This window comes from Lissotriton vulgaris, chromosome 7 (assembly GCF_964263255.1).
Source record: "Lissotriton vulgaris chromosome 7, aLisVul1.2, whole genome shotgun sequence".
In the NCBI taxonomy this organism is placed as follows: Eukaryota; Metazoa; Chordata; class Amphibia; order Caudata; family Salamandridae; genus Lissotriton; species Lissotriton vulgaris.
Window position 1 is genome coordinate 934,492,615 of NC_141695.1, and position 12,343 is coordinate 934,504,957.

The following is a 12,343-nucleotide window of genomic DNA, read 5'->3' on the forward strand; positions in this document are numbered from 1 at the left end:
CCTGTACGCCGGAACCACAACCAAACTACAGAAAAAACTCCAACACATCCAAAACGCCTCAGCCAGACTCATACTTGACATTTCCCGCAAAGATCACATTTCTGGTCACCTGAAAAACCTCCACTGGCTTCCCGTCAACAAGAGGATAACGTTCCGTCTCCTCACCCACGCACACAAAGCCCTCTACGACCTAGGTCCCCAATGCCTCAACACGCGCCTATCCTTTTACACCCCCACTCGCCAGCTGCGATCGTCCCATCAAGCCCTCGCCGCTGTCCCGCGCATCCACAGAACCTCCATGGGGGGGGAAGATCCTTCTCTTACTTAGCGGCCAAAACTTGGAACTCTCTCCCCATTCACCTCCGCCTTACACAGAACCACCTCTCCTTCAGAAAACAACTAAAAACTTGGATATTCGATAAGTAAATTACCCCCCTTTTCCTCAAGCGCCTTGAGACCCTCTGGGTATGTAGTGCGCTATATAAGTGCTGACTTGACTTGACTTGATTATGTGTGGGGCTTTTCCAACAGCTCTGCAATCACCAAAACCACCAGACTCTGCTTTGGGGTCTTCTACTTTTAGAGCAGTGTTTGTTGCATTGCCTCATTAGGTGAGCTTGCTCGAATTTTGCAGTGTGACGGAGCTCTGAGAATTCATGTCCTCAAAGCCTTAGTGACAGACACGCCACCCTCATATGACAACTTTAACTGCATTGTTTTGCTTGATTACAGGTAGTGGATTTTCAACTGGGAACTAAAACCTCGAGCTCATTTTAATTAAATTGAGTATCGTGCCAGTTGCTACATACTTAAATATTGTTACATTAGGTTCGTGGGTTCACTTTATGGGCATTAAGCACACACTTGCTGAATGAAAATGATGGTGCCTTTTAGAATCAAAGTAATTGGTGATCCATCACTCTGGTTAGGTAATTTCATCTTCGTGAAACTTAAGAAAATTCTATTTCTTATCTAAGGGCCTGTGTTTATAGCTGTACTATTTTTGTAAACTCCTCTTACATGCTGTATGTTCACTTTAAGGAATGAGCGGGTCCTTGAAGCAATGACAGAGAGGGCTGAGATGGAAGAGATGGACCGCTTCAAACCATTGCTGGATGGGCTGAAAAGTGGAACTTCTGTAGCTCTAAAGGTATTGTCTAATCACTTTTCCCTGTTGTTCGCTTTAACCCCTTGTGTCAAACGAGTGTGAATAGATATGCGCCTCTGAAAAATATAGTGAGACATTATTCAACCAGTAACCTTTTCCTTAGAGGGGTAGCACATATTTATTTCTTTTTATTTAAGAAATTTTCTATAGCGTTGTCAAGACCCAAAGGTAACAGTGCGCTTTACAGTAGGAGAATATGTAACAACAAGGGGTGGTGATGGACAGAGTCTCTGAATTAAGCAGAATACTCTCACCCAGTCAAGAGATCAGGGCTAGATCAACACCGTTTTTTAGATCACTGCACCATCCCAGCTCAGAACCTGGCTATATGCAAATTAGTCTGTTCCTGTCCCAGTGCATGATGGGAACAGGGCAAACCAAACTACCAAGCCAATTCTTACACTGGGAAGGAAACAAGCTTCCAGGGACCGGTTTCTGGCATTTCAGCCGTCGTCGGCCCGGCTTGCTTGAATCCTGATGGTGCAATGAGCAAGGGACTCACATCTGAGTATACCCTTCCACGCTTAGGGTGGACAAAATATTTAACAACAAGGGGTGGTGATGGACAGAGTCTCTGAATTAAGCAGAATACTCTCACCCAATCAAGAGATCAGGGCTAGATCCAACACCGTTTTTTAGCTCACTGCACCATCCCAGCTCAGAACCTGGCGATATGCAAATTAGTCTGTTCCTGTCCCAGTGCATGATGGGAACGGGGCAAACCAAACTGCCAAGCCAATTCTTACACTGGGAAGGAAACAAGCTTCCGGGGACCGGTTTCTGGCATTTCAGCCGTCGTCGGCCCGGCTTGCTTGAATCCTGATGGTGCAATGAGCAAGGGACTCACATCTGAGTATACCCTTCCACGCTTAGGGTGGTCAAAATATTTAACAACAAGGGGTGGTGATGGACAGAGTCTCTGAATTAAGCAGAATACTCTCACCCAGTCAAGAGATCAGGGCTAGATCCAACACCGTTTTTTAGCTCACTGCACCATCCCAGCTCAGATCCTGGCTATATGCAAATTAGTCTGTTACTGTCCCAGTGCATGATGGGAACGGGGCAAACCAAACTACCAAGCCAATTCTTACACTGGGAAGGAAAAAGCTTCTCGGGAACGGTTTCTGGCATTTCAGCCGTCGTCGGCCCGGCTTGCTTGAATCCTGATGGTGCAATGAGCAAGGGACTGACATGGTAGTCTGGTCTGCCCTGTTCCCATGATGCACTGGGCCAGGGACAGACTAATTTGCATGTAGCCAGGTTCTAAGCTGGGATGGTGCAGTGAGCTAAATAACGGTGATGGATCAAGCCCTGATCTTTGGACTGGGTAAGAGTGGTCTGCTTAATTCAGACACTCTGTTCATCACCACCCCCTTTTCTGAATCGTTACAGTAGGAGAAGGCATATAATCAACAGAAGCATGATATATGAAAGGTTTTAACAATCAACGAGTGTCCGAGTAAGAGCTGCGTAATTGTAATGCAGAACTTCTTTGGTTTCAAGGTTCAATGTGGTCGCATAGTTCTGTGGTTGCGGTCTGTTCCGTCTTATCCATAACCAAGGGAACGGTTGAGGAACAGGGATTTGAGTTGACTTTTGAATTCCACAAAAGACGGTATGTTTCTGATGTGCGGGGGGATGAAGTTCCAAATTTTAGGGGCGTTACCCGTGAAAGAGCAGTCCGCTGTTCTTTTCTTTCTAGTTTTAGGTAGGATGAGCAGGAGGGAGTTAGAGATTCTCAGATTCCTGGATTGGCCTGCTTTTTTGAGTTTCTTTGCCAGGTACTTGGGTTTTCCAGTATGGAGGGCTTTGTGGGTTTGGCAGGCCGTTCTGAAATTCCTTCGCATTTCTACTAGGAGCCATTTGAGTTATTTGAGTGCCGGGGAAATGTGATCCGATGTTTTGATGCCGCTGATCATTCTGGCTGCCGCATGTAATGTTGTTTTGATCGGTGCCAAGTGTGATTTAGGAAAACCTGTTAGGATTGCGTTCCCATAGTCGAGTCTTGACAGTACCAGAGATTGAGTGGCTAGTTTGAGATCCTTGTTTGGAATGTAGGGTTTGATTTTGTTCAGAAGTCTGAGGTTAAAGAATGCACTTTTGGCCGAGTTATTAATGTGTTTCATCATGTTTAGTTTAGAGTCTAAGGTGACGCCAAGAGATTTAACAGAGTATACTAGAGTAAGATTCCCTTTGAGCGCATCGATTGCCTTTCAGGTGATTATTTGTCAGCCATTCTTGAACATCTTTCAGGACAACATTTAGTCTTTGGATGTCATTGAGAGAGGAAGTTTCCAGATAGATCTGTGTATCATCTGCGCAGAGGTGGAAGCGGATGTTGGCTTTTCTGAGTAGCTTGGAGAGCGGTTCCATATAGATGTTAAAAAGCTGTGGAGAGAGCACCGATACTTGGGGGACGCCCTTGTTGACTTGCTGGGTTTCGGAGGTGAAGTTCTTGATTTTTATTTTTTGCGTGCGATTATGAATAAAGGAGGAAAACCACTTGAGCTCTACCTCACCGAGACCAGCTCTTTCTTGGAGAGCCCTGATGAGGAGTTTGTGGTCCACCGTATCAAATGCTGCCGAGAGGTCAAGGAGAATGAGGAGGCAGCATTTGTCAGAGTCTAGTGATCCATGGATATCATCTATGATGTTCAGAATCACGGTTTCTGTGCTGCAGCCTTTTCTAAAGCCAGACTGGTGGGGGTCTAAGAGGTTGATGTTGTCCAGGTGCTGTGTCAGTTGATGAAGAACGCAACGTTCAAATGTTTTTGAGAGCAGGGGGAGGTTAGATATAGGTCAATCAGGAACCACTCAAATTTTTAAGGAGCTGTTAATGATTTTGCCCCATAGAGGTGCAAAAGCGTGCTTTATTTTCTTGATTAGTAGGGGAGGAATGGGGTCTGAGATATGTGCTGATGGTTTGGAGGTGGAGATGAACGAGATTATCTCTGTTTCTTGAACGGGGCGAAAGCTAAGCCAGGGGGTGAGAGGAGCCTGGAGAGAGGGCATGAGAAACAGCCGTGATACTTTCTTGGGGTATGATTCGTTGATGTCTAATGATAGTTTGATTCTAGCAATCTTGTCGTTGAACAAGTGGGCGAAGTTGTCCCATAGTTCTTTGGACGCCTGTACAGATGAGGACAGTGGTTTGGAAGTTTGTTGTCTAATGATGCTGTAGAGCTCCTTCGGTCTGTTTTTGGCCTTGTGCAGTGCCTCGCGGAAGAAGTTGGATTTCTTGTTTTTGATGTCGTTGTTGTACTTCCTACTGGCTGATTTCAGTTGATCAAGAAAGATGGCGGTCGAGTTGTTTCTCCACTTTCTTTCTTTGTCTCTTAGGTTTCTCCTTTCTGCATTGAGGTCAGCGTTGAACCATGTTCTGGATGGAATGGCTCTGCTTCTTTTGAGCTTTAGTGGAGCTAGTTTGTCGAGTATGGACACTAGCTCGGAATTGTACCGGTTAGTGAGGTCATTGGTGGAGAGGTGGGCTTTGTTGTCCGGGAGAAGTGAGCTTAGCTGAACTTCCAAGATATCCAGGGGTATTTGGGAGAGGTTTCTCATCCATTTGGGTGCGGGGGGGGGTCTTGTGGAGGTTAATGGGAGATGATGGGGTGATTGATATGAAATAGGATCATGTGTTGGTCTGACCAAGCGACGGGAAGTATGTGGTTGACCGTGATTAAGTTCTTTTGCGCCATAAGGGCATCCAATGTGGCTCCTTGGTAATGAGTCTCCTCAGTACAGTATTGTTTAAGGTTGTTATCATAGAGGAGGCTGGATAACAATTGGATCAGAGGATTGTGTGTCTCGTTCCATCGTAGATTCAGATCACCAAGAATTAAATTATTGGAATCGCCGAGTGCACCTTGTGCTATCAGGTCGGATAGTTGTTCTCCAAATGCGTTGTTTCTACCATGTGGGGGTGATAGAGCAGGTGACACAGTAAAGAACCACTATCTTTGGTCTTGATGATGGAGGATAGACATTCAAATGAATCCTAATCAAAAGAGGTGGTTTCCGAGAGGACCAAACTATCCTTGTGGATGATAGCAACCCCTCCTCGCTGATCTATCCTGTCTTTGGTGATGAGGGAGAAACCAGGTGGTACCAGCATGTCTAGGCAAGGAGGACATATCTTATTCAGCCAGGTCTCTGTGAGGAACGCAATGTCAATGTCATGAGTGAGGATAGCCTCAGCTAGTTTTGTTGCGTGTAGTGGATTAGTGAATTTATATTTCTATAAAATGTTTACTTGTGCGGTGTATTTCAAGACTGATTTGTTGAGGCAATTATTCCATGGCACTAGTTATACAGCCTTCATTTTTCATGGATTACTTCCTTCTTTTACTACTACTACTACTTTTATGAAAGTGGTTGTCTGTATTGTGATCTGTATGAGCCACCAAACATAGTGGGACACCTGTTGGGTGAAAAACTGCAGTCCTTCGAATTTGAGGGATCCCAGTGAAGGTGACATAGTTATTCTTAGTAGGTCAAGAAAACACCTAACTGAAATACCCAATAAGCATTTCAAAGTATGAAACCACATAGCGACTGAATGACAATAATGCCACTGCTATTTAATACCCTTGTGCCAGGTCAGATTGTAGGTTTGTTTTTAGTTATTAAGTAGTTGGCCAGTTTAACCAGACCATACAAACAAATACTAAAACGATAGCATAAAACACTTATGTCTCATCAATGTAAACACACTTTTGTCGCTACCCTGCTAATATACAATACAGAGTCTGACTTTGGTTGATTTATTTGCACAGAGGAAGAAACATTGCCACATTTTTATTGCCTTGTTTGCAATCTCCTTCCTGGCAGAATCCTAGAGACAGAAAATACATTTAGCTGAATTTAATTAATGGGTAGTCTTATCTCGAGGCCTACCAAATTGTAAACTCTTAACCCTCAAGGACACATAAGGTTATCTTCAAAGTTCGTAGTTATTCCATTTCTCTTGGTCATAAGACTGTTGGGGTACAGAAACTCTCTTGCTTTTTTTAATGGTGCTTAATGGATGTTTAATATGCTACAACCTGAACTATAGTCATTCTTTATCGGCTGTCTTTCCTTTTGATAAAGCTTGTGAATGTGATCATCCAGTTGAAGTACAGCCTTATTAATAGCATTTTCTTTGATATAAGTAGACAGAGGTTAGCTTATGTTACTCTCACTGAAATTGAATGAAACCCAAACTGCATTACCGAAGATCAAGAACCCATGTGACTTTCTTGCCATCCTCTTGGTGGAGTTCGGCATAATTGCCAATCTATGTTCCTTGGGCTTCTTGTGGCTAAAGATGGAACAGGTGTGTTTGTGAGCGTTTTTGTGGGGCGGCAAGGAGGTGCCTTTAAGGCAACCTTCCATTCTGAATGAATTCAGAACTTGTCTTCAGATAATTTGTCTCTGTCCTTCTGGCTAAGTGTTGTCTAGTCCTTTTTTTTCTTGACCGAAAACGGGGGCCTCCAAAACAATTCAGTCTGTTTTTGGGTTCATAATGTTTTTTTATATACAAAAACACCAATTAACCCTGTGAATGTGTATGGTCATGGCGTACAAGAGATAATCTGAGTTTTTTAAAGTGTGTGTGTGTGTGTGTGTGTATATATATATATATATATATATATATATATATATATATATATATATATATATATATATATATAATATAGTGTGTGTGTGTGTGTGTGTATATCTATAGCTATCTATATACGCCACATACATACACTATCCATTTGGTAGTTACAGTTGGGATTGCTTTTCCATAGACAAGGCGCTTTTTTGTTTGGAATAACTTTCATGCCATTTGATTGATCTTTACAAAACCTTTCAAAAACAAAGCAAATTCACTTCATCTCCTTCCTGGAAACTTTCAGGGTGATCCGTTATGCGGGGGCTGAGAAAAGAGTGGCCCAAAAATGCAAAATCATCATGCAAGTAAGTAATAGCTTATTTGCAAATTAATTAAAATCCTTGCAGAGAAAGCTAAAATAGCTGCTAAGAACATTATGAATTAGAAAAATTCGTTATTAAAACATCATAGTGTGCAAAAAAGAAGTCCATATATATTATAAACAAAGTGCTCAATATCCAGCTGCACCCGTTATTTTCAGATGTAATTGTGTCAGCAATAGGAACTTGGCAGCTCTGCAGGGGAGCTGGATTGATTTACTCTTCAATAATGTCATCACTGCGCAGCAGCAGGATCTGATCTTGAGTGAGAAAAATACGGGGCAGAGTAATGTTTGTCTAAGTTGATTAACTGCAGGGCAAATACACCAAAAAGTGTAATAAGCTTTTGCCAAATTCTCCGCAAACACGGCAGAGGAAGTTTGGCCAGCTTTGTTTCCAGAACAGGACCTGTTCTTTTGAGGGATCAGCACCCATACGAATTTGAAGAAGGACGTGCTAGATGGAAAATCCCCATGCATTTTCCATAGACTTTTTTTTAAGAAGCGCCACCGCTAAAACCGCTGAATGAAATTATACCAAATTTGGCAGGAAGCTAGCTCTTGGTGCGCCGATTGTGCTTTTTTGATTTAGTGTAAAAATGTTAAAATGTTAAATGTCGTATACTTGTAACGTGCACAGTTGCCCCAGCAAAGGGGCGTCCCGGCGCTGTATACCGCTGGGGAACCCAACCTGGCTTTCCCTGTGAGATGGTCCCTCCTGGGCATCTCCAAGGTGAAGACACGCATCCCCTGCGCTGATGGGGCCGTTAGTAGAGATTAAGCAAGCTATTTCCCAGAGTTGCTGAGTGGGACCCATGGTTGGAGTAGGCACCAAGGCGAGAATTATCGAGTCCGCTGACCATGGCCCAAGACCCTGCTGCGTCGGGAATCGAACCCTGGTCCCGGACCGACCTCTGCTTCCGGGTCTGCCGCCTCTAACCAGTGAGCCACACCACTCCACGTAAACCAGCCCAGTTCATTTTTTCAGAAATTAAGGTTAAAAATATATGTATATTTGAATGGTTGGGTATATGAGAGTCCCTCGAGGGTCTTGCAGGAGGCCAATTTAAAAATAGAGCATTTGAATTGACCCAGAGAGATTTTTTCCCTTGGAACATTTCGCTCCCACTGGAGTGATTCCCCTGTGGGAGCGAGCACTCGGATTGGCTGCCAGCAACATGAGAAAAGTGTTGATGGAATTTTATAATATATCTATGTGGAGGGGGCATTTGTAGGATCCCCTCCCTAGCCCATTAAGTGCCCCAGCACCCCCATTTCCTGGGGCCCAATTTGTATTTTAAGAGGAGGGCACATGTGATCTCCCTACCCAAACAGTTCTCTGCACGAGGACCCGAACGCCCGGGGCCCAGTGTATTTGGTTTGGGAGGACATCTCCTGGAATGCTTTGGCAATCCTCCCAAACTGTCAACAACTGTGAAATCTCTCCATATAGCTTACTTTTGTTACTTAAAAAAGAGAGCAATAACTTCTTTCAGACAAAATTGGGTCATCTAGGAAGTTACCTTGGGAAAGACTGACCAAGACATTAACATTGGCTATTTCATCATCATCAATCAAGAAATAAAGACATGGACGAGGGCTAGACCAAAGTAGCATCCAAATAACCCCACAGAAAACGATTACCTCCAACCAACAACATGACTCCAGAAATTTAGGAGCTTCCCCTCCATATTCCTTTGCATAACAAGTTCAAGAAAGTATGCTGTCTTTACTAGACAGATATTATAGTTTCAACGTTTTTCTGTTTGTCCATATCATCTGGAAAAATAATTACAAATGTTTTGGCCAGAGTAACAGTTCAACTTCGAACAAAAAGGCATTCACATATTATCACAATTAGGTAACAAGCGGATAATTCAGCAGCAGTTTGCGACCTAGAGTGCTGTATAACTGCAAACTGTGTACTATCTGACAGTTTTTAAAAGCTGATTGTCCAGCCATCTAACCTAAGTCTCACTTTCTTTGAGCTACTTCCAATATCACAGTTTGTATAATGAGACTATGGCGTTACGGCCAGCATGTCAAGAATTGCTCAGTTCAGCTAATGATCTTGGGTCACCCTTGCATTACAAGGCATTGCAGTATCAAATACCGACTTAGACACAGCTTATCCCATCCTGTTTGCATTTAAGGATGAGGACCATGTAGCACGAATTGAACAGTTAGTGGGTCCAGATTACTTTTGAGGGCTTTCAAGTTAAGATTAGAATTATAATTCTTCTACAATGGTGATTAAACAGTGGCAGCTTAGCAAGTGGCCTTCCAGGAGCAGTTTTGCAACTTAAAACCTTGACACATCTGTTTCGATTTACTGGGGTCTGCAAAATATTAGGGAAAACAAAGAAGTGATGGGTGGAATGCTTGAATTAATCTCTGCTCCCGATAATTAATCTGGGCTGCATTCCGGTCCACGCCACCTCAAACATGAGCCAGCCATATACAATAGAGCCTCAATCCTGCTTCACTGGTGACATTCCAGACCGAGGTGCCAGGCCAGGCTTCCTATTTGAATTGAAACACCAGCTATCCCATACCAGGTCACCCTACTTAGGCCTCGTCTGTGTGGTTCAGCTTGGTGATGTGGCTCTGTGTGCAGGGGACCCATGTCTAGGCATGCACATCGCATTGAGAAAAAAACTAAAATATGGTGTGTGGATTGCTTGATTTTTGTTTTACCCACTATGCAACCTAAGACAGGAACCAACCATATATAAATCAGCTAAGTCATGCTCCTATCGTAACAGTCTAACTTGAGCTGCGTGGCCAGGTCCCCTCTGAGTGGTAACACAAGCACCCAAAGCTGGTTTCAACCTGCTTTAGCCTCATTGCTAGGTGAAAAGTATATTACAGATATTCTCAGCTGAGATCCACACAGCTGTAACAAATCAGAATTTATCCCAAGGCATGTTTAAAATGTATTCTAAAGAAGGGATCCTATTGGAGTTACAGAGATCAAGCACATACAATAACTTGGTCCAAGTTTCACATCAGTAATGAGCAGTATTAACATGTGTTTATGCCCATGTCTGCGGTCACACTCGCTGTAGACACTCACACTTTCTATCTTTCTCTACTCCCAGTTCTTTTGTCCTCTCTACCCTCCTTCCCCATATATAACTTCCCGTGGGTCAAAGTCTAGATCTTGTCTTGCAAAGTGATGCACATTGTATCGATATGTTGAAGGGACTTCTAATTTATAGGTATCCTTCACCTTTCCGAAGAACAATTCCATGCATTTTATTTGACTACTTAACTCAAAGAAGGGACCCATTTTCTATCGCAATCCATCCTTCTGGGCTTTGACACCATGGAATCTGAAAGAGGTTTCTCTTGTAAAAATAAATGTCATCAGTTTTTCCACCAGACTGCAGTCACCCATGTGCAAAATATTGAATTACCTTAACTAGTTTAATGTAAAATGTACACCACTTCTCTGCCAATCTCTAAAGGTATTTTCACATTTCATCGCTCTTGATTCGGCATCCCTTTAATAAACCTCCTTCTAGCAGATATCTAGAGGTATAAGAAAAAACATTAAAATTATCGCTGTTCACCTTCTTGGTAATAAACACTTTTTTTTTCTAGATACAAGAAAATACCTCTTGATAGGCACAGTTCTGCTGCAACCTCAGAAGACTGAAGCGCCTTCTAATATAACTAATATAACTTAATGTCAAAGAATGAAGAACGAAGTATAAAACTCAACAAAGGACAAGTGTTTTTCCAATAAGGGATTGCATGTTGAATAGTCAGCGTTCTAAAGATGTTCTGTGAGAAATTTTACGTACTATTGGCAGACCTGATTGGAGCACATTTCTCAAGAGGACATTTATTTAATCTGTGAGAGGTTCATGTACTCTGGATTTATTGAGCATGGATGTAACTTGCCTTTTTTTTCTCCACAGGTGAGCTGTTTGCTGTTAATCAACGCTTTGATAACCCAAGCAGACGAGCTGGATTTTCGAGTGCACATTCGCAGTGAACTGATGCGCTCAGGCCTCAATCATATTCTCAAGGTAAAGCATTTCTTTGGCTGTGAATATGGATCAAAGTAATACATTTGTTAAAGAAGTAAAAATCCACATTTAATCTTTAGGAGAGCATTGATGTATGTTCTAGTTATTTTCATTCTTACATTTAACCATCTGCAAAAACTGGCATGGAGCAGCTGATATTTTTCTGGAATACCAAACTTGCCTATATATTTTTCCACTTTGGTTCCTATCCCAGTAGGTATGCTTCAGGGTTGCTTCTGAAGTATAGAAGACGGGATGCATCAGTAATGTGATTTTTGTTTTTGTTTTTATAGGAGCTCCAAACAATTGAGAATGAAGAAATGAAGTTGCAGCTTGCTGTTTTTGATGAGCACAGTGAAGGAGATTCTGAGGACTTAAAGAGCCGCTTAGATGACATCAAGATTGAAATGGAATATCCTTTTACTGGAAAAGGTTGAACTAAGATGATAGAAAGGCACTCTTGCTTGTTTCACTGCTGTTATGCAGCTGTCTAATCTAGTATGAGGTTAAACATGCTTTAAAGTACTATTCTCAGATTGTGTAGTAGTATGTTATGTCTCTTTGAGCATGGGACATAATTAAAGACTACTTTTGGTGAAGCTAGAATGACCGTCCACATTATCCATTTTTTAAGGATAACCTTTATTTCATATTTCAGTAGTGTTGGCAAGTCATCCGATGTGGTTTGACAGTCAGCTGAATAGTCCTGTCATCTCCAAATGACTAATTAGGTAATAAAAGCATTGGATATTGTTGGAAATGGTTTTCTGCAGGGTCACCCCTAAACATTTCTGCCTTCCTCCTCCGCTTTTGCTGAAATCGGTATTATGTCTGTTTAATGAATGGTAACATTGGCTTATCCACAGTTGGCATATTTAATATCTTATAAGTCCCTAGTAAAGTGCAATGCATGTGCCCAGGGCCTGTACATTTAATAAAACGAATTGTGCCATCCACTTAAGTAGCCTTCTAAACATGTCTCAGGCCTGCAATGGCAGAGCCTGTGTATGTAGTATAAAACTGTCATGTCGACCTTGCAAGTTATCCCTCTTGCCAGAACCAAAATACACATTTTATGTTTCCTGGTAGTGAAAACCCTTAAATTTGTTTTTCACTATTGCAAGGTATATCTCTCCCATAGATTAGCATTGGTATTAGCTTAGTACATTTTATAAATG

At 42.3% G+C, this 12,343-nt stretch overlaps 1 protein-coding gene across 1 annotated transcript in view; it reads left to right on the top strand.

Moving 5' to 3' along the window:
- DIAPH1 (diaphanous related formin 1) overlaps window positions 1–12,343 on the top strand; it is a 1,314,985-nt gene that overhangs the window by 625,416 nt on the left and 677,226 nt on the right. The window contains exons 9-11 of the mRNA XM_086931364.1: window positions 1,042–1,150; window positions 11,055–11,165; window positions 11,459–11,577. Of these exons, the coding sequence (XP_086787490.1) occupies window positions 1,042–1,150; window positions 11,055–11,165; window positions 11,459–11,577 (339 nt within the window). The remainder of the gene's footprint in view (window positions 1–1,041; window positions 1,151–11,054; window positions 11,166–11,458; window positions 11,578–12,343) is intronic.